This window comes from Trichoderma aggressivum, assembly GCF_033847375.1.
Source record: "Trichoderma aggressivum f. europaeum strain CBS 100526 chromosome Unknown scaffold_045, whole genome shotgun sequence".
In the NCBI taxonomy this organism is placed as follows: domain Eukaryota; kingdom Fungi; phylum Ascomycota; class Sordariomycetes; order Hypocreales; family Hypocreaceae; genus Trichoderma; species Trichoderma aggressivum.
Window position 1 is genome coordinate 128,741 of NW_026946411.1, and position 21,745 is coordinate 150,485.

General features: G+C 53.0%; 5 protein-coding genes across 5 annotated transcripts; 3 read left to right on the forward strand and 2 right to left on the reverse strand.

Annotated features, from left to right (window-relative positions):
• Window positions 1-259: 259 nt before the first annotated feature.
• On the forward strand, window positions 260-1,888 carry Triagg1_8782 (uncharacterized protein; the record flags this gene model as incomplete). Its single annotated transcript, XM_062903666.1, has 2 exons — window positions 260-1,350; window positions 1,411-1,888. 2 exons carry the CDS (start codon window positions 260-262, stop codon window positions 1,886-1,888), a joined length of 1,569 nt encoding a protein of 522 aa, XP_062752254.1.
• Window positions 1,889-3,723: 1,835 nt separating this feature from the next.
• Triagg1_8783 (uncharacterized protein) lies at window positions 3,724-5,044 on the reverse strand (the record flags this gene model as incomplete). The annotated part of the gene is made up of 6 exons (XM_062903667.1): window positions 3,724-3,858; window positions 3,965-4,009; window positions 4,079-4,092; window positions 4,151-4,558; window positions 4,663-4,703; window positions 4,815-5,044. The coding sequence occupies 6 exons, from the start codon at window positions 5,042-5,044 to the stop codon at window positions 3,724-3,726; spliced, it is 873 nt and encodes a 290-aa protein (XP_062752255.1).
• Window positions 5,045-15,002: 9,958 nt separating this feature from the next.
• Triagg1_8784 (uncharacterized protein) lies at window positions 15,003-16,001 on the forward strand (the record flags this gene model as incomplete). The annotated part of the gene is made up of 1 exon (XM_062903668.1): window positions 15,003-16,001. The coding sequence occupies one exon, from the start codon at window positions 15,003-15,005 to the stop codon at window positions 15,999-16,001; it is 999 nt and encodes a 332-aa protein (XP_062752256.1).
• Window positions 16,002-18,227: 2,226 nt separating this feature from the next.
• Window positions 18,228-19,091, forward strand: Triagg1_8785 (uncharacterized protein; the record flags this gene model as incomplete). Its single annotated transcript, XM_062903669.1, has 2 exons — window positions 18,228-18,447; window positions 18,589-19,091. The coding sequence occupies 2 exons, from the start codon at window positions 18,228-18,230 to the stop codon at window positions 19,089-19,091; spliced, it is 723 nt and encodes a 240-aa protein (XP_062752257.1).
• A 369-nt stretch (window positions 19,092-19,460) lies between these two features.
• Triagg1_8786 (uncharacterized protein) lies at window positions 19,461-20,837 on the reverse strand (the record flags this gene model as incomplete). The annotated part of the gene is made up of 1 exon (XM_062903670.1): window positions 19,461-20,837. The coding sequence occupies one exon, from the start codon at window positions 20,835-20,837 to the stop codon at window positions 19,461-19,463; it is 1,377 nt and encodes a 458-aa protein (XP_062752258.1).
• Between the last annotated feature and the right edge of the window lie 908 nt (window positions 20,838-21,745).

Sequence of the window (21,745 nt, forward strand, 5' to 3'; positions counted from 1 at the left end):
GAGCCGGAGATCAGGTCGCGCGGCGGCCAAAAAGGCTGCTGCTGCTCTTGGTACGTTTTTTTTCATCTTTTTTTCTTTACCAAAAGTCTGCGAGTGATTGCTTTGACGACGGGCCCTTGGTGTGGGATTCATGTAGATTTTTGTTGTCTGGCTGTATTTTGCACATTTAATTGCAGCCGAAATCTTTTCTTCTTCTTCTTCTTCCTGTCCTTTCTTTGCTTCGTTGCCGGTGGAACAGCAGCACCTTGCGAGGACCGTCATGGGGAGCCGGCGGATTCGAGTCAAGCTAACCCGCCGCACAGGAAGCACACCCAAGGGCTATGCCGATATTGAAGATGAGCCGATGCCCGACGTCGAGGCAGACGCGGGCGCGAATGCTTCTGCCGACGAAAAGGACGAGGACGTCGATGACAACGAGGCCAGGGAAGAGGAATCTGGAGATGACGATGAAGAGGCCGCGGATAAGGACGACGATGGCGACGAAGAGGACGAATCAGAGGGGTCCGCAAAGGAGCCAACGCCGCCTCCACAGCCCGTGATTCGTCGAAAGCGACTGGGACGGCCCCCCAAGAACCGGCCGCCCGACTGGGACAACATGGTAACCGTCACCAAGGAGGAGGCCGATACGCCACGCCGGAGAGGTCGCGGAGGATGGAGAGGGCGAGGCGGTCGCAAGGGAGGCCCTGCGGCGCCCAAGATGGAGCAAGTGATTGATGCTGAGGGCACCGTGGCCGACATTGCCGACGACGAATGCGTCCTTCCCGAGGACCCTGAAGGCGAGACCAAGGTTGACAAGATGGGCAACCTGCTAGGTGGGCGCGACTACAGGTGCCGAACGTTCAAGGTGCTTGGCCGAGGCAATCGAATGTACATGTTGTCAACTGAGCCGGCTCGGTGTGTTGGCTTCAGGGACAGCTATCTCTTCTTCACGAAGCACCGCAAGCTTTACAAGATTATTGTGGACGACGAGGAGAAGCGCGACATGATTGAGCGAGACATCATCCCCCACTCGTACAAGGGCCGGTCAATAGGAATCGTCACGGCTCGGTCGGTGTTTCGGGAATTTGGATCCAGGATCGTCGTCGGGGGTAAACGCATCATCGACGACTACGCCGTCACGCTGGCTCGCGAAGAGGGTGCCGTCGAGGGGCAGCTGGCCGACCCCGACGATCATTTCGTGGCAGGGGAGCCATACAACAAGAACCAGTACGTTGCATGGCACGGTGCCAGCGCCGTATACCACACCAATGCGCCTACGGTGCCGGTGCCCACCGGCAAGATCGAGTCCAAGAAGCGCAAGGTCAACGTCAACGACACAAACTGGATGCTGGAGCACGCACGAGAGGCAAGGTACGTGAAAATGTGGCCTTTGATGCGCTCTAACGGAACGTCGTCTAACACTTGTTGTAGCGCATTCAACGCAGGCATCAATGCCATCAGAAAGCTGAACAACGCCGGCGTCTACGACATCCATACGAATATCATGCAGTATCCGGCTTCAATGCAGCCAACGCTCGCGCGCATCGAGCAAGTAGCGCCGCAGGACGAAGAAGCCGCCAGAGGCCATGCCATGTTCCCCCCTGTCCCTCTCAAGATGAGCAGGAACTTTTCCGTCATTGACACCTACTTTGAGACACCGGCGGCTGGAGGAGCTCTGGCAGCAGTTGAAACGTCGGATCCGGCAGATTTTGTCTCGCAGTTCAACGGGCTGAGCGCCGTGTCGGACGATATTAGGGATCTGCTACCGCCAGAATGTCGAGAGGCATTCAACAAGGCGGTGCAGAGAGAGGAGGGCTGGAGATCACGCTGGGGCTCCGAGGCTACACACATGGCGCGAAAGGACCCAGTAATCGACAAGGCCATTGTTCCATACAACATGACCGGGTAAGATGGAGGATAGGTTATACTTTTGTCAGGGGCAACTACCAAGGGAGAGTGTTTAATTTTTGTAAATGGGCGCCTCGTTTTTAGCCCTTTTTCTCTTTTACTGCTTATCAAGACGGAATGGATGGCCGGATGCAACAGATGGCGTTGGGAGTACTACCAAGAAGCAGGTGGTGATTTTAGTCGAGAGATTTCACCGACCTAGGATACCTCTTCTATTAGCTGAGGGTGGATGCGGGATCGCAAACTCAGGTAGTTGGTATTAATACAAAAAATTAAAATGAGACTTGAAGTATGTTCGTCTCCAGATGGTATAAAAGGGGGGAGGTTGCTGGGCTGGGCTGAGGCCTTGCATTTTGCCTTGAGCTTGCATTTGCATGAGAGAGCGGCTGATTGGAGATGCCGTGGCCAATGGCGATGAGTTGGCGAGGAGGTGATGTGAAATTGCGGGATGCAAAGAATAGGCGATTGGACGGGAGGGCATCGAGGCCTCTGTTGTCGTGTTCGGTTCATGTCGAACCGCATGGGATCGAATCGAATAGAGATGCTCCGTGTTGTGCCGAGTGCATCTAGTTGCAACTCTTCTCACGATGTGCTGTCCCAACAAAACACATCTTCTCTTCTTTTCCCACCTTTTGTTTTGGTTTTTTTCATAATCATCCCCCTGCAAGACGATTTCTGCGGGATTAAATCTAGCAGCTGTCATGTCGTGTCATGCATCGAGTTTTTTCCCCTCCCTCGAAAATGCTACTCTGCGTCCGAAATCCCTTACATTGCCTGCAGATGCTTGCACTTGATCATATGCTCGTGCGTTGGTGTGCATATACGGTGCCCATTCAGATGGAGGGGTTCCTCCCCCTTGCTTGAAAGACGCTGTCTTTTGTAATCCGGATTAGCGAAGAATATGGAGTAAGAAATGCGAGAATATGGATGCTGGGGTTTTTGTTGTTTTAGTCCGAGGGGGGGTGAGGGGATATGACTGGCATGATGGGGATGCGTTGGAGATGCAGAGGGACGCCATGAGAAGGGTCTGGATGGCTAGAGGGGGGTTTCGATGATTTGAGGCTAATGTGGGAGGTGAAGATGAGTTGTAAAAGAAGAGAGAGGTTCAGAAGAGGAGAGGAGATGGGGTGTGTTTGTGAGATGCCGGGACGAGGTGTTTTCAGTTGTCATCCGAGTGCATTGAATATACACGTAAGTGATGTATGTAACGGTTTCCGTTGATGTGCATGTAATATATATATATATATATATATATATTAGATATATATTAAATATAATAAATATCTTTGTGCGAGTACGTCTTTTGAAAAGTTCTTTTGCTTTGCCGTGACACAACCATGGGCGTTTTGACAGCATTGATGAGATGAAAGGGACAAGTCACGATTCGATGACTTGATTCAAAATCAATGATATAAATGATATTTACTAGCTGTATATTGGAACTGTATATATAAAGCCCGTTGAAGCCAAAATGTTTTGTATATATGCCAACTACCTGTAATAGTTTCAGAATCCAATGTGAATAAATTAAAAAAAAAAGGATAAAAAAAAACAAGAAGAAGAAGAAAACCACCAGTTTGACGGGCAACTGCTGATTTTAACCCGTCGACGCCGTACACCAAAAGCCCATGCTCTTAAAGCCCCATTAATCTATGTCTCGCAAATTCATGCTTTTTGCTCAGATCTTGCTTGTATGTTTCTTGATATGACAAAATTTCCAACCCCAGCTTGCCTTCTTGACAAGCCGAAAACAAGAAAAAAAAAAAAAAAAAAAAAAGCACTCTTCTTTTCCAGCGACATATACAAGGCCACCATCATAGCATTGACTTGTCGCTGTTACTTGAATCGGCCAAGTCTTTCTTCATCGTCGTCTACTAGTTCGTATGCCGGTCGAAATTCTTTGTCGTTGCCCTGTTTCTTCAGTCGAGGGTTCGGCAGCGTGTCGCCTCTTCCGCCCAAGCTCGTATATCCCTTGTAAACTCGTCAGCTCCATCACCCCATTGAAAAAGCGCATACAAGAGAGAGAGAGAGAGAGAGAGAGAGAGAGAGAGAGAGAGAGAGAGAGAGAAAGACGTACCTGATCATACAGGGAGCAGTATGGGATATCCAAATGTCGAGTAAACTAACGCTTCTGTCAGCTCCCTAATCTAAAGGGAAGAAAAAAAGTCCTTTCCCAATCGTCAAGACTCACAGCCCAAATCTCCGCTGTTGACAAATCTCGTCAGCACACACGTCTATACAACTTTGCGCACTCTGCACTCACTATAATGCCAATCAATCACGGGGTGTATCCGCATAAAATCCGGCCATCCCGCGTCCGTCGGGTCGAAATGCTTCAGCTTCTCGCCATGCGGATCCGTCCGCCGGGTCCCCACGAAAATGGCCCGGATGCCGGGGTTCTCCGCCTTGAACACCTCCAGGCCCTTCTTCATCGGCAGCGTGAAGCGGGCAATGTCCAGATGGTAGTCTGCGCTGCTCGACTCCACAAAGTCGTCCACCTCGGCAAAGGGGTCCGCGGAGACAATGTAGACGGCGTGCAGCTTCTCGGGGAACGGCGGCAGGTTGGCCGGTCCGTTGGGAACGTTGACGTTGGCGGCGAGGGCGGAGGCGGACTTGGGGGGCGAGTATCGTCGCGCATAGCAGGCGAGGAGGACGATGAGCATGACGAGGCCTATTTGCACGCGCATGGTTAGATGAGCAGTCAGTTAAAAGAGCACGACATGGAATACTCCCGGCGACAGCGTCAGCAGGCAGCTGCAATTGGTCTCAACGTACAATCTTTACCGCCATTGTATGATATGGAGATCTCGTCCGGTCTGCAGTCGCACCAGTGTCAGCCCAATACAATACAGTCAATATCAACCCCAGACATGACATCACACGCATCCATCCATCCCATCGCGATGCCAGTCAAGCATAAAACATACCGATACCGCTCCAGCGCCTCCTCCACAACGCGCACCGAGATGCGCACCTGCTCCTGCGCCCTCCGCAGCAGCGGCGTCTCCAGCTCCTCGGCCAGAAAAGAATCGACCTTTTCCCTCATGGCGACGCATGCCTCGTACAGCGAGCCGTGGGCCGGGCCGGGCTGGTTGGCGTGGCCGTTGATGGAGGCCATGGCCTTTGCGGCAATCGAGGGAACGGGGACAGCGCGCATTCGCGATTCGGGTAGAGATACGGACACGGATATCGTCATTGTCGGCCGCGAGCGAGAGCGTCCGATGCAAGCATGTAAAGACAACCTGAAAAAAAGCCCGGCGGGAAAAGCAACCCAGATAAATGGCCCTGCGATACCTCGGGCTGCGCGGATCCGAGGGTAAAGTTGCAGGTTGACAGTTGCGGTTGATTGCCGCAGTTGATGTCAGCATGCAACTAACTTCACTTGCACATGCCGAGCCCCGACCGGATTGGCGGGGGGACCAGCTTAAGACTCAACCAGCTCCAAGGCCACTTGGAACGCTGGCAAAATGCTGCAACTTCACCGGCCGTCGCTACGATTTGGCAGAAGCTTCCACGGCGCTTCCATTTTATTTGCCGCCTCTTGGTTTTTTTTTTTCTTCTTCTCTTTTTTCTTCTTCTTCTTTTTCTTCTTCTTTTTTTCATTTCTGTTTGGGCTCGTTTTCGGGCTCTCTTTACATTCCTCAGCTGGCGGGTTGAGCCCCCGTTTGTCTGTCTGTGCATTCGTGGTGGAATTCATTCAGGCCCGGCCTGGAATCCAGCATGTGCGTCTTAGTCTTACTCTCTCATCCTTCATCCCTCAAACATGTCCTGCTAAGAGATTGTAGATCCAACATCAGTAGCAAAACTTCACAACTAATACTGCACTAATTCATCTCCTTAGTTTCATAAGCAGAACTTCATTAACATTCAGCTTGGCCTCCGGACAATGTCCCCTCCTGTCCGATAAAAAACATGCCGTGTTACCGAGTAAAAATCGAGCGCGGCCCGGCGCAGGGATCTCGGGCATCGACAACTCCGGGAGAGCCTCGTGGGATCGCACGGAAGACACCCAATCCCTCTGACGGAATCGCTGCTCGACTAGATTGCTCTTTTCAAAGGCACGCTCTTTCGATTTCGATGGGGCCTACGTAACAAAGCGTCTGTTGATGCTGCCTTGTAGCGTCATGCATAGAACGACAGCCTGACTTTGCTCGGGCTGGGTTGGGACGCAACTGAACCCGAGCCAGACTTCCGACCTTGTCTTTGGCTTCCATCACTGGCATCATCACCTTTGCCTGTAAAGCAAAGCCAACAGCCTCTCATCGTATCGTCAAACAAAATGGTATGAGCCCATGCGAGGACATCATTCACTTCTCTCAAGTACACGCGAGAGGACCGTCTTTGTCCTTTGGGCAAGCCACTCGTATAAAGCACTCCGCATAACGCATCAGACATGAACAATGAGGCATCACCTGGTATAAGAGCCCAGCCGCCGCACGTCAACACCGCCCGTCAAGATTCTCCATCCGCCAAAACACCAAAAACAGCTCCGCGGTAGCAAAAGCCGCCCATCGCCCGCGTCCGTCATGCAGCATCCACGACTTTCTGGCCGCGGAATATTTTCTTTTACATCTGTTCTTTCTTCACCTCTTTCTTTTTCTCACTTGTCATTTTTGTTTTTTTCTCCTCATATGGGCCCCCGTCTTAGCGGTGCCGGATAGACTCGCCCACGTTTCTGCCTGTGAGGAGCCCAACGAGGGTCCCAAGCAGCCAATGGTCCGCTACCGCAGCCGTGGGTTAATGTGCATTTGTGATAAGCCTGCAGTGACTTGCAGGAAGACTCCTCAGGCGCAAGAGGGGGGAAAGGGAAAAAAAAAAGAAAAAGAAAAAAGAATAATCCATAATACCTAGTAACAAAACTCCACAAAAAAGCTCCGGGTTGACCTGTCGATAGATCCATGCAGCCGTTGCTTCATCGTGGAAATCACGCAGCCCCTCTTCTCGCAAAGCAACACTCTGACTACTGTACTCTCCCAGGCATTGGTCCAAGGCCCCCACGCTGACTGAACGAGGGGAAGCCTGCCGCTTCTCTTCTTCCCAAGTTGCGCGTTTTCAAGGCTGCCTCGCACAGGAACGAGATCGGAGGGCAAAGGACCGAGGCTTTCTGTGGTTTCTGCCGGCTGCTAGGTGGCGGCTTGACTTGACTGAACCTTGATGTGCTTTGTCTCGAACCTTGTGCACTTGTCCGACACAGAGGTGCCTCTTCTTTGTCATTCCTGTCTCGTCTCTCCTCCTCCGGCAGCAGTACTCGTAATAATGATCCAGATCCAGCCCCGTAGGTAATGCTGTCATGGTGCAAGACGCTTCTCTCGTAAGAGTCGAGAGTCGCCGAGTCGGTAAGCCACGCATCCAACGAGCTTTACCCGCTTGATTTTTTACCCCTCCAACCCTCCCCCTCACCAGGAACAAGTTTTTTGACGGCTTTGCATGTGTACGAGTACTCGTACCCTTCATGCAGAGAGCCCTTGACCGCCCTGTCTCCACAGTGCAAAGGAAGGGAAAAGACTGAGAAAGAACGAGAGGTCCAGCCAGCCAGTCTCGTTGTGGCATGCTCGTACTCCCTGCCATGGCTGACCAACTAGCAACATCTTGCTTGTGTCTCCGTCTTTTGCCGCCGGCGCAATCGAACCCTTTGGACCAAGCAGATCGGCTCCCTCGGCGGGTACCCCCGGAGGCCGGAGGTGGGGACCCTCCCAAGTTCTCCAGAGGCGTGACCAACTTGCTTTCGGGGCCAAGCCTCTCGCGCTCCTCCATTCAATCCAATCTCGTCAGTTCAGCCAGCCATCACCACCAGAACGGCATCCTAAGGCGTTCATAGGGGCGAGTCTCTTTGCGCTGTGGCGCCAAATCACAGCACCGCACACACTCGTGGGCAGCTCGTAGGCCATCCCGAGCCCAGCAAGGGCGGCCGACACCAAATCCTTTGCGGCTCCGGTACTTGGTCCTCCGACGAACCGGCCCTCCTCGAGTTCTCAAAGGGAACTGCCTGAGCGTGGCGTTTTGCAAACTTGATCGTGACTGTCGATGACTCGTCCTTGTGTTCACATCTGAGCTGACCACACCGTGATCGTCACGCCTGGCCGTCTTCCGTTTTTGCTTGGAAATGTGACTCCTTTGTTGCGTGGTCAACCTTCTGCCGGCTGACGCAGTGGTGGCGATGTTGGTGTCGATGGACGCATCCTTGCACATAGTAGACTTGCAGATACCGCGGCGATGCAGGTCTGGAGGTACAGTGTCTTGGTCAGATGCTGGCCACTAACGATTGTCCACTCATCATCGCGTAGGCTCTGGTGCATCAATCTATGTACAAATGCAGGTCGATCGAGCAGATGTGCGTCCTCTAGGCTCCAGAGGGCTCCGATTGACGCTCTATTGGGCGCCGTCCAGGGTAGCAAACAGGATTCACCACACGCTGGCCTCTCACAAACGTTTGCTGTGCGTGCATGTGCGTGCACTTCATCACCGTAGTAGGCGATGCCGATGGAATATCATAGTTCCGAATCGTTCTTCTTTGTTCTTTCAGAACGCTCGAGACACTACCGCCGTAGTGCTACGGTAAGAATTACGTCGACCTATTCTTAGGCAGAGCCACTCTACGCGTAGTTGGCGTAGCCATCCGGAGCCCTCCGCAAACAGGATCAACGCCCCCCAGAAACTTGGCCTTGGGAAAGAAACTCTACGGTAGCCAAGATTCGCGGAGGCCGGCCGAGCAGCCTAGGCAGACAAGAACGGGAACGATATTCCAAACAAACCTTGAATCTTTGAACGCCTGGCCCCGAGGCTCCCATTCACAGTACCAATGGGAGGGTTGCATATTGCGGCTTGTTTACCTAACAACTAGCCTGGCCGGTACGACGCGTGATCGAGCAGGCAATACGTCCAAGTCAGCCACGCCTGAGTGAGCGCTGCCACGGCCGGCCACCTGCGGGCCACTGGACAAGCACGAGTTGCCGTACTGCAGGTATTTTTGGTACGACAAAGACCCTGAAGCTGAGGCTGAGGGTGTAGACACCCATGGGGAATGATCGTCATCGTCACTACTGTACCGTAGCATCAAATCGAAATAGGCTTGGCGTATGGTCCCCCCCTTAGCGGACTTTATTACAGTCCGGGATGAGCAGCAGTTCGAGACAGCGAGTAGCAATGCGGGAGACATGGCCCGTGTCTGGGTATGAGTGAGTGAGTGTGAGTGTGAGCAACCAAAACCAGGCCCGTGGTCAATGTACTCACTTTGCTGTACAGCCAATGTACCCTCCAGCGAGTCTCGGATGTACGAGAATGTACGATGTACATACGCGCGCGCACAAGAGCTCCACCCAGACACATTGGTACGAACTGTTGAGGCAGATTGGCAGGGCGGCGTGTGATGATGTGCAGGCCATTTTTTATGCCCAACCGTCGGCTTGCATGCCACTCGCTGCATGGCTCGGGAATGGCACAGAAGCAGGTTGGGCAGACATCCTGTCTCGCTCTGCACTAATGGCTGTAACTGACCCCAAAACGAAGACCGACATTCATTAGATCGAGGCAGGTACCTACAAGGCTGCAAAAGCAGTGCTACCAGCACTCCGTAGAAGAGATCAATATGGATCAATGGACAGTACCCCATGGACTCCAAGGTACCTGACCTGGCCACCAGTTACAAACGCCAGGGCGTTTGTGTAGCGCCTTGACCGCCAGGTCCAAGTACGAGCCATGGCACGGAGTCCGGAGAGCCTACGGGGTTCAGGGTCATTGAGTACTCGTAGGTAGTGCCCTGTAGTCGTCGACCTGCAGAATCGCCAACGCCAATCCCGGCGTGCTGATTGGGTCTCCAACCCAGCCCAGCGCTTCTGGATCAACTCTGCCCGCACAAGGCGAGGGGGGGAAGGCAAAGGTGTGTCGAGGCGTTGGGAAAGGCTGAAACCGGCTGGACGTATCGAAATCCAACCTTCATTTCAAGGCGACCAGTGGCATCGCAGGGGCTGGTCCGGAGCGGCAGTACGAGTAGTAGTACTCATATGTACCTACTTGGCGCATGGAGCGAGCTAAATCGCGTCCTCCCTGCTTCTGCTTCCCATGATCTCCTATTCTTATCGCTCGGCTGGCGTGGTTGTTAGCGAGGGAAGAAGGGAAAACTTGGCGAGCTACTGGAAACGAACGCGCTGACCAGGCCTCATTGATGTCAGCCCAGGCCAGGTAGCAGATCTTCCCTCGGCCCAAGTGCTGGCTGATTCTGAGACGCTGTCAGCGCATTTCCGATCCTCTGCTGCGCACTGACGCCGGGCTGGAGCTAACACTACAGACTTGTGCTAGTCGTCCGAGAGCACATAGCTAAACCAGCGACAGGCCGTGGAGCCCGTCTAAAATTGGAGTAATCTCCATGCTTGGTATTCGTCCTCCGTCCTCTCCTGGAGCAACGTGAACCCCAAGCTCTGGTCTGGGTACGTGTGCCGCCTGGACTTCAGAACAGGGGCCGGGTCTGGACTTGTTGATCCTGGGCCGCGTTTCATTTCTCATACCGGCAGTATTCCAGTGCGGCGTCATGCCATGCCATGCACACAAACGCAAAAGAAAGGTGGAATAATACACCGAGAAGCACAGGATAATTCAGGTCCATGCCTTGCAGCCACTCCGGCACATCCCTTCCTCTCAGGCCCATCAAATCGTGGGTGGGACCACTCCAGCACATGGGCGGCAAACAGGGGCTGGTTATTTGGGAAACTCATCCTCGTACATGTAAACGCTGCCTCTGGGGGCCGTGGCTGCGGATTTTGCGGGCTGAATAATACCACCAGCCTCTCACAGGGAGCAATTGTTCGCTCGAGACGGCTCATTCCGGATGGTGCGGCGGGCTAGTTCTGTCGTCATGTGTTCTGAAAGAAACAGATTTCTTCGTACGGGGTCGCACATGCATACGTGCTAACGGGCTAGTAGCAGAAAAAGAACGAGGCTTGCATCCCAAGGGTCGGCTATGCTTGCTGCCAGTAGTCGCTGAGGGAAAAGAAATTTGAGAGATTCAGAATTAGCCGGCCGAGATTCTCCTTCGCTTCCTCCGGCGGTCGGCCGTGAAAACTGGGGGAGCCAAGGCGCGGCGCGAGTCGCGCGTCTGCTGCAAATCCATCATCTCGACAGCCTCTCTTTCGCTACCGGGACGGGAGCAGCTGTCCAGTTGAGTCACAGCATGATGAGCATCTCGATTGTGATTGACGGGATAGCACATGCGATGCAGAAAGGACAGAAATCGCCTTGCCACTGGTCTTTGGGCTGCATACGGCCCACCGTCTCAGAGCATTGATAGGCCTTCCGGTGGCCTGTAATCCTGCAAAGGCACCGCCTGCGTGTGCGTGTGAGTAGGTATTGTACAATACTACCAGCTCGTACGTGTAAGTCGAGTTGTGTCCTCGCAGGGTGCTTGCCCTGGGCGTTGGCAAGACTCGTCGGCCGCTTGTTGACTTGTCCACTTGTAGACCTGTAGACTCGCAGACTTGTCGCTTTTGGTGGACACCTGAGGGATTTCTCTCCGCATTCCCCATCGCCCAAGCCGTGACGGAGATTTTTTTTTTCTTCTTTTCGCGTGGCTAATGTTTGGTGTATTGACCGGTGTACGGGCGAGTTGAAGACTGGGGAGCAAGCGTGTACTGTACATACGTTCCTTGTGAGCGCTACGAGGACTAGACCTCACGCAGGTTAGGACCGCACGCAGATGCAGAGACCCCTTGTCCATGCACCGCTGATTGATCCAGAGCGAGCAGGCCGGCAGAAAAGAGTGTGGCAGGAACCGGACAATCTAGGCGGTTGATGGCTTGGCTGGGTCGCCCATCAGACTACCTCTGGTAGTGGCAGCCCACGATGGCAGCGTCGTGCTCGGTGGCAGCGATGTTGATGGCCTCGGCCTTGGTCTTTTCTGTCCTGCTCTATGCTGCGAGTAGAAGGTCAGCGACGCCATGCGCTCTGCTGGGTCCCTCAACTCCGATTCTTTAGTAATGGGATTGATTCTACAGTGCAAGGCGAATGCTCCGATCCGTGCGGACCGCAGAGCGCCCTCGTATAGGTACCAAGCAGCAGTTTTTTTCTGCAAGAGATGTATGGCTACCGTCCGGGCCACCCAAGGAATCCGACAGCTCCGTTCAACGTGCGAGGGCTTGTCGATCAGGGCTTGACTTGAGCAAGCACCGCCACGAGAAGGTGGTGAAGCGTTCGATGAGACCAGACCAGACCAGGCCAGCATTTCTCACAAGACGCCGCGCCGGCGCCGATTCCCACTCCAGTGCAGACACAGGACAGGGTCTCTGGACCTTATCCACGACGAACATTTGCTGGCGCTATTACCAATGCCTCTGCACAAGCACCAGGAGAAAAAGCATGGCGCCTAACCGGGTTCGCTCCGTGACTCGCAGATATACCTCGTTCGAGAACCGGGCATGGCCCCGTGCCAGGGACTTGGCGGATTGGTGGACCCAGCCCATTCCCTTTTGACAAGAATGTGCAGTTGAGTGACGACGGCCTGGAGACGATGCTGGAGACGTGTTGGAGGCACGCCTGGCTCGCCCGTTCCGGCCACCCCTTCAATTTTGCTTTGCGTCACATCCCATCAGACGACCAGTCGCCAAAGGTGCCTGCATGTGAGTCGTCATTCCGGCCACAAGGGCGAGCGAGCATCTGCAATTTGCAGTCACCAGAGCTGGCACGGACGGTCGTTGTGTATCGCAACTCGTACCCTCACCACCTGTCGTACTGTAGCATCGTATACAGTGTGTAGCTCAGACAGTGATTCTTTGTTCCAAGATTGCACTTTGACGGGGACCCATTTGACCTCTAGCCTTGGTGGTGAATAGGGGCAGAAAAAAAAAACTAACAACGGAGTACCAGTACTCGTAGCAGAGCTGTCGTGGAAGAAAGAACCTGGAAGCCAGAAAATTTCTAAAAAAACATCGTGCCACCTCTGCTCCGATCAAGTCGCGGTCCCCCAACAGTCCCGGACAGGCAGGCAATCGAAGTGGCAACTGCGTTAACGCCCCTCGTGCACCGGAAGCAGTCCACTGTGGAAAGGCTTCAGGAGGCACCAGAGGCCCTCCCAGCGCCTGGCACGCACGAGTAAAACCCCCCAAGCCTCCCCAGCCATCCATTCTGTACGAGCACAGGTACAAGTGCTCGTACCTCCAAGTCATGGGGGGGTGCGCCGACTTGCAGGGTGCGTGCTTGTGCTTGAGTGAGAATTGCAGTGCGGTGGGTTGGGAGTACGAAGTGCGAGGTGCGAGTACGTACCTTGAATTACCTGGAGGAGGCGAGGCACGCTGATGTATTTGCGGAGCAGCCCTGGGCCAATCAGGCGCCGCACATTTGCTCTGGCGTCCCTTGTTCGCAAAATTATCCAGAGCCGCGCTATGCCCATTCGACGCAGCGGAGCATGGAGAAGTATAGCCGGCCAAGTACCGTCCAAGCCTCTCTGCGGTGTGGCGGTACTTGGCTTTGGCGGGTTTTCTGGCGCCTGCGCTGCGACCCCCATTCCGCTAGGCTCCTAGTTGTCCCGTCAGTGGCTGTTGCTGGCCCCACCCATCCGGGGCAAAAAAAAAAAAGAAGAGGAAAAAAAAAGAAAAAAAGAACCAGACGGGACAGTCGACGTACTCGTACCGGAGCGCCGCCCACAAGTCCAGAGGACCCCTGCCCGCAGCCCAAGTAGGTACCGCGCCCAAGTACCCGTACCACGAGACAGGTACTGTCCTACAGGTACTCGTACAATGCGGTAAAGAACCTTGGGCGGATTGGCAGGTGAGAGAAAAAAAAACACTGGCCCAGGTACCTCGCCGCCTGCATGGTGTCCACCACCGCCTTGGTACCTAGCCCATACCTACTCGTAGTGCCTACCACCTAGTGCCTACTGCTCTGCTACCCACTGTCCCACCGCCCATGCCCTAACGCTCTTGTCGCTGCAACGTACTTGTGCCGCCCGTAGCCTTCATCATCTCCAGCCCGCGCTCTTCTTCTGCGCTCCCACACCTCAACCTCTTCTTTCATATTTTCTTCTTCAACCCTTTTCCCTCCCTCTTCCCTCCTCCACCGAATTCCGAATCCGCCGATTTCACGACAAGCCTCGTCGCGAACTTCTCATCGTTCGTCGACGTCTGGATTCAGGTTTCTCGCGTGAGCCTACTCCTTTTGTTTACCTCTCAGCTCGCTGCTGTGCAGGTAGCTTCTCTTGTGTTCCCACGGCTTGTCTGCAGTGGCCGCTACCAAGTCAAGTCGGTCACGTCTACTTCCGTTCGACGTTCACATCTTTGGAGGGTTTTTAAAAGCTCCTTCCGGGATCTCTCTATCGCATAGAGGTTAGTAGACCTGCGTTTCGTTGTCGTTTTCGATTGTTGTCGCCATCATGTCTCGAGACGTCTCCGCGTATCCTCGCCGCGACACCAACGATTTGTCTTGACATATACCCTCTCACCCGCTGCCTACCAATGCCATCGATCGATCACCGCTCGAGATATCCTCCTCATGGGAGTTGATTATTGATAATTGGGCCACCTGTCCTTTGCCAGTGGCGAAATTCGATCCGATGTGTAATGCCCTGTGACCCTTGGGTCCGATACTTCCATCCATTACACTTTCGGTTCATCCGATTTGACTTCTCTCATCTACTTGCGCGTCGGCTTCTTTTTGGCTCTTGAACGATATATGTGTATGGTGCTAATCGTTGTCCTCAGAAAGCTTTTCCATCCCACCTTTGCATCCTTTCTCCCATCCTTTCCTCGGTCTCGCTTCTCGCTTGCGGCCCATCTTTGGACTCGACGTTTCGCGAACTCTGTACCTTGGACGGCCATACTCTTTGACCGACTACTCCGTTGCGATATCATTTTGTTACGCCTTTTTTCCATTTTCAAATCTCTTCCAGCAGATTTCCCATCGTCGTACCTCACGGCATTTACGATATACGTTAAATGGCTCTTGCATCCCAGTAGAGCCAAGTCGATACCTTTTCTTTCTTTTTCCTCGCGCCGCTTCGTCATCTTCGCTTTCTTGTTACGAGACCCCATACAAGACAGCCGTGCACCGTCGCGAGCTGTTTCGTCTCTGACAAGAATTCATCATCCGACAAAGGTCAGTTCGATCTTCGTCGGACTTCCTCCTCAACCGTCATCATGCCCGGAGGCGTTTGTGCCGTCCTCGATTATGAGGTCGACATGATGGCTGAGTATGTCGCCGAGATGGCTACTCGCGTTGTTACCCCTGAGGCCAGCGTCACTTCTCCCTTCCGGAAGTTCGTGTCGCAGATCCTCACCTCCACGAGACTGCCCAGTACGACCATTCTCCTTGGAATGAACTATCTCGCCAAGAGAATCAATTCCATGAAGAGTCAGGGTCCGTACAAGGCCTCCGAGGGTCAAGTTTGGCGTTTCCTCACCGTTTCGCTCCTCCTCGGCAGCAAGTTCTTGGATGACAACACCTTTCAGAACCGATCCTGGTCTGAGGTTAGCGGTATTCCCGTCTCTGAGCTCAACACTCTGGAGTATGATTGGCTTCAGGCCATGAACTGGCGCCTCTACGTCAACCTTGATGAAAGCAAGGACTATCAGGCCTGGCTTGACAACTGGCGTGAGTGGCAGCAGATGAAGAAGCGACGAGCCGCCCAGGCGAGCCGAGAACGTTTGGCTGCTTTGGTCCCTGCCATCGATACCGACCTGGCGAGGTACAGCAGCAACCGTTGCTCTCCTCACTCGCGCTACATTCAGGCTCAAATCGCAGAGTATGAGCGCTACCAGGCTATGAAGGCCCAGCAGCACACCTACCGCCCTCGCGAGACCACTTGGTCCAACAACCCGTGGAATGCCCCTCTTACTCCTCCGGACTCTGGCTATGGCACTCCCGAGTACGCCATGTCGGCTGCGTCTAGCAACGCTCGCTACAACGAGTGGTTCGCTCAGGCCGCTGCTCAATACAGCAGCCGATACCCCCAGCCTCCGGCTCACAATACGTTTTACCCCAACCGTCAACCGTCGTATGCGTCTCACTACCCTTACCACCAACACAATGGTTGGGAGCACGGTGTTGCCGAGTGCGGTTGCCCGGGATGTGTCGAGCCCATGAAGCAGACGCCCTATTTCATGTCCCATGGATATGGCCAGCCTGTCATGGGTTAATGTTTGAAACGATTTTCCTTTTTTCCCTTTTTTCTCCTTCCATCTTCTGGGCTTAAATAGAGCCCCAGTTTATTCCCTATTTCGGTCTCGGAAAAAAACGGTGCGGATTTCGAGTTTTTAATGGCTACGAGTTTTCGCTATCTTCTCTGTTCAAGAAGACGCGTGTTTTTCAGATACCCCCGGCACGAAAAAAAGTCCTACACACGCGATCAGTTTCAGCACGTCTTTTCTACAACCTGTTTATGATGTCATCATGGCATGACCATCTCCGATACAAGGGTGTCTCCTGTGAACATGTTCCTTTCATGGCACAGGCACCTTCTTCGTGGTCATTGATGGCTTCAACTATAAACAGCAATTTTTTTTTTCACGGTACATGCTTCATAATGGTTTGGTTCGGCGCAGGGTGACTCTTATATCACTACAAAATGTTCCTGGTGCAAAAAAAGCGAGCTTGGTTCTTCCAACACCAAAAGGCAATCTTGCCGTCTTCCGTCCGTCATCGATATCGGACTCGAATTGCTGGATGCCCAACCAGCTTGCAGCAACACTGAAAGCGAACATTATCCACTCTTTCAAAGATTTTTCTCTCTCTCTTGATACCACACTTGATGGGATCTCTTGCGTTTGCGCGCGCTGCACATATAGACCTGGCATTGGTACCCTACATTGGTACCTCGATAGATCTGGAAATCAGTCTTAGGCACTGCCTACAATCGGAGGCTTCACTTCGAAAATAACCGAGGGTTCGGGCAAATGCTCGACGCCCACAAAAAAATAAAGGTCTGAACCGTGTCCTCAAGGTCCCTGCTGGCTCTGCGCCCCTGTTTACGGGTTGGTTGAGATACCAAATATTCGCGCTGGCCACGGCGACATTGTTCATGACGCAACAAAAGCAATACAGATTTCAAAAGTTTTGGGGATAGCACATATGACACTATACTTGTTTGTTTGTGGTGGGAATGGGTGTCTGTGCAAAATGGGTATTTTACGAGGGCGCTTTCATGCATTGTCTTCAGCGGGTAAAATGGAAGATTGGACCGGCTATATTTTTTTCTCTTCTCTCGCGGCGCATTTTTTTATATCATTTCAAAAATTTTTTACGGTCTTACACATTCCGAGGCCATACATCGCGATCATGATACCCCCGCTGGTGTCATGTCAAGCTTGGCCAGCATCATGTATGCTTTTTCGGACTTCTTCTTCTTTCTATGAGATGTTAGACGCCTTGTCTTCATGGGTTGATTCTGTAGAGAAGGAAAGCCAGGTGGCGATGGCGAGGCGAAGATGGTTTTTTTTGTTCGATTAATGAGTTTCTCTTCTTCCTTTCGCATGAATGCGGACAGATTTTCTGTATTCATATGATCAATTCCATATCTGTTGTCATGGAATACTGTTTGATGGCGGGGGCGGGTGTGATTCAAGAGTGATGCAATCACTGGTTTGAAGATGGATGGCGAAGGTTTACTCTGCAGCTCAGAGTTATTTATTGCAGATGCGAAAATGGGTGGCAGTTTGTCTCATACGCACACGTGTGGGAGGCTGGGCGATGGTTTGGAGAGTTCCATCATTGGAGGCTCTTTGTCCCTATCATGGGCAGCAATATGAAGGCCCACGAGAAGGCTTCAGTCTAGGGAGACGCCTCCGGTGGTGATCCTCATGGCATCCCTATTGTGAGATTATAGTACAATTAAATTGATGAACAGCCCCGGCTGGACTTCATTTGTATGTTTCGTGATTCTGTGCCTCTTGCAATTTCATACTTGTGAATGCTGTTGTGCTGCTTGGGTTGAATCTGAATTCGCTGAGACATTCGGTTGATTGTCGGAATTTGCGACTGACAACATTTTGCGTCGTTCTACAGACTCACGAGCATTCCAGACCACACTTTGCTTTTGAGTCTTCTTGGCCGCCAACTTCACGTCTCGGTTTCCTCCATTTTCTCTGTCGATACGCCTTACACATAATTAGCCATTTGTCTTTATAATTCTTCTCATCGTCTTGCTCTAAAACGTTTCTGCTTTAGCCCTTTTTACGCGTCGCCATCCTTCTCCGAACTTGTCAGTCGCAAGTCGTTTCACAACCTGAGCCAGCCAGCCCTCTTATAGCAGTGCCTCGTACGCTGCTATAAGAGGCCCATCTCCATCTCACTCAATCCCGTTTCCTCCAAAACCTGGCTCATCTACTCTTCTTGCTGCTGCCACACAATCCGTGTTTTCAAAAACCATGTCTAGCCGATTCGTTTCCGGCGGGACGATGAGCGGCGAAGGGTCCAAGGACGAGGCCGTCGCTGCCGCGGCGAGGGAGCCGCTGGCGAAGAAGAGCGTGGAGTGGGAGGCGGTGCAGCATGAGCTTGACGAGGAGAGGAAGCGGAGGGAGCACGCGAGGGCGGAGTTGGCGGAGGGTGGGCAGCAGAGCTTGTATGACATTTTGCAGGCGAACAAAGGTCTGTAATACTACTTCTTCTTCTTTCCCTCCCTTTCTTTGTTGTTTGTATTTTTTTTGAGAGGGGTTACTTTCTTTGTTGCTGTATTTTTGGAGAGAGGAGATGTGTGTGCTGATTTGGAATTTTTTGTATGAGGAATAGCGGCGAAGCAGGCTGCGTTTGAAGAGCAGAATAAGCTGAAGAATCAGTTCCGGGCGTTGGATGATGATGAGATTGAGTTTCTGGACGAGGTGAGGGCGAAAGAGAGGGCTGAGGAGGAGCGGGCGAGGAGGGAGGTTGAAGAAGGGCTGAAGGCGTTTCGGGAGAGGCAGAAGAGCACCGGCGGCGGGGGGGAGGCTTCTTCCGGGACGGCGAGGGAGGATGGTGGAGGGGAGGAGGGGGAGGAGGGGTGGACGGTGGGTGGGAGGAAGAGGAAGAGGCATGAGAGGGAGGTGTTGGGGGTGAAGAAGAAGGCTGTTGGCGGTGGTGATAGAGGGAAGGATGAGGCTGGGGGAGTTGATAGGGGTGATGGTGATGATGGGAAGAAGAAGGGTGAGAGTGAGGGTCAGAAGGAGAAAGAAAAGGAGAGGGAGCCTCCTAAGGAAGAGAAGAAGACGAGCTTGGGGCTGGTGGCGTATGATTCGGACAGTGACGATGATGAATGACACGATGGGGGGAGAAGCGTGGACGAGGCTCGACTCGGAAGAGGAGAAGTGTAAGTGTGGTGGTTGCGAATTAATACAGCTGCAAAGCTAGATAATGTGTATATACGCCCTTTATCATTACCAATCCATCCATCCATCCATAGCTCGCTCTCGGTCGTTTTTTGTGACTGGGTTTTTGCCCGATAACCAATTAATGGTTCACTCCTCGCATACATACAGTAGTCATACAAGCACATGCCCCCGTTGTTGATACAAGAATAATAAAACATGACCCTTCCATCCCGTCATGTGCACATCGCATCTTTGGAGTCCTCCTCTTTTGCAAGATTAGTTTCCTTTTTCTTATTTCTGTTTTTCAACGCCCTCGCTTCAATCATCATCCAAATTTCCCACTTTAGGACCCGTGGGCTTGCTGGCGAAAGAGCTGGCGCCCCAGTGGTACAGGCTCCTCAAACTACGCTTGATCCAACCCTCAATCTCCGCCTCCGGGACGACAATCTTCTGCGCGCGAGCCTCGTCTTCGGGCTGGATCTCGAAGCGGCGCATCCGTTCCACGATGCGCGGGTCGACCACCAGACTCGAGGCCCAGATCTTTTCCTTGGGCGGCTCGGCGGCCTTTTTGGCCTTTTCTGCCTCGTCGACGGGCTCGGGCTCGTCCTTCCAGACAAACTTGGGCCAGTCGTCTTCTTCCTGCTTCAGGACGAGTTGCTGCTCGTACTGGCCATCGGCCTCGCGCCAGTCTCGCGCGGCGGCGAAACACACTGCGGCGACCTCTCGGCCAATGTCGTCTGCCAGGTGACGGCGGGTCAGGAAGCGGCCAAGACGGACAAAGGTGTGACGGAAGCCGAGGCGGTGGGGGAAGGCGATGGGAGTAGAGGGGGAGAACTCGGCGGGGATGCTGGCTGGGAGGGCGGCGGAGGGATAGTCGTCGGGGGAGTTGTGAGGGCGAGGCTGTGGTGGTCGCTTGTCCTTCTTTTCATCTTCTTCCGGCTTCTTGTCCTCGGGCTTCTTGTCACCGTCGCCTTCTGTGGATGGGGTTTCGGGTTCGGGCTTGTCTTCGAGAGTTTCGACGACTGGCAATGGCGGTGCATCGAGGGGCCCGAGCCATCCCTCGTGTAGTCCTCGAACATACTCTTTCCAAGTATGTCGACCAATGACGATGTCGCCCTTGACGCCTTCGTATTCTGGTAGTCCGATTTTCTTCCTCTGCTGTTCCACAATGGCTTCATCTGTTTGCGGCATCTCTTCGCCCGGCCGCTCGGTGGCCTTTCTGGATCTCCTAATCTTCTCGGCCACAGCCGCTCGCACGTCGCCCTGCTGCCGGCCCTGGACAAACTCCCAGTCGAGACCCGAAGCCGCCAGAATAGGCTTTACATATTCGATGAAGTGATCCTGAGCCGTGCGCAGACCATCTCCAGGAGGGGCTTCCAGGTAAACGGTCAGTTTGCGGGGCAGCTGGCTCGAATTGGGGAGCAGCTCTTTGGAGAGAGGCGCAACAGCTCGGCGCCATTTGGCTGTTGCGCGATTCTTTTCGCGCTTGTCGTAGATGATTGCGCCGGCGATGGATGAGGAGACGGCCCAGAAGATGAGCCAATTGCGGGAGGGGAGCTTGCGAGGGAGGGCCGGGAGACCCATCATCTTGAAGACGGGATTGCGCGGACGAGGAGGTTTTGAAGCGCCTGAGCCTGAGCCTGAGCTCGAGCTCGAGGCTGGCGGGGTCGAGGGATTGGGATTGGCGTCGGCCATGGTGATGTGAAGCGTGTGCGGCCTTGCTTGGGTGCTATCCTTTGTGTAGAAAGAGGGAAAAGAACATAGGGAAAAGGAATGGTGGCCTAAGTATGCTTTTGCATTGTTTGCAAGCGAGCTGCGTCGAGACGCTGTCGATGAGTTATGCTGTCATGAGGTTGGAAAAAAATCGGATGCGATAAGGATGCGGGACACGATAAGGGCCTCGGTTTGTCGCCAAAATGGGCAGAACTTTCTTGGGGCACATGTACTTGGGCTATGGTGCAAACAATAATTCATCACTTTTCTCGCCTAGAATGAAAAAAAAAATGTTCGTCTATAATATTTGATGCCTTATGATATGATTTCTTGTATTGTTCTTGGCTATTGCGATTGGGATTTGAGGAAACGTGCAGTTGATTGCAGACTGTGTCTCCACGATCAGCGGGCAAAGACAAGTTCTACATGCATGTCCCATTTTGATGTCAAAGTTATCGGCAATAGGTATTCATCGTGTTTATTTCGTCGAAGCCTTGCCTTGTATAAATCAATTCTGTTGGGATGGTAGAGTAGAGAAATGAGCATATAACACTTGATACGCAGTAATTTGATAATCTCGCCTTTGTAACATGAATTATTGAGGTAAAGGATGCCTTGTCCAGAAGAGAACAGGGGTCGGCCGTCGCTCACCGGGACGACAAGTCGGCTTCTTTAAACGGACCCTGCAGGAGACGGTACGAGGGAGCTTTATACTATATCCTGCCCGCTTTTGCATACAAGTGCTACTTCGGTGCATAGAGTGTGTGTTGGAGCAAGGCCTGAAATTCTACCGTAAGAACTGCATCAAGGATTGGCTGATGGTGTAGATACTAGTGTTGCAGGTCAACCTGAGATCTAGTCAATGCTACGGAGTGCTTGGCTAGGAGATG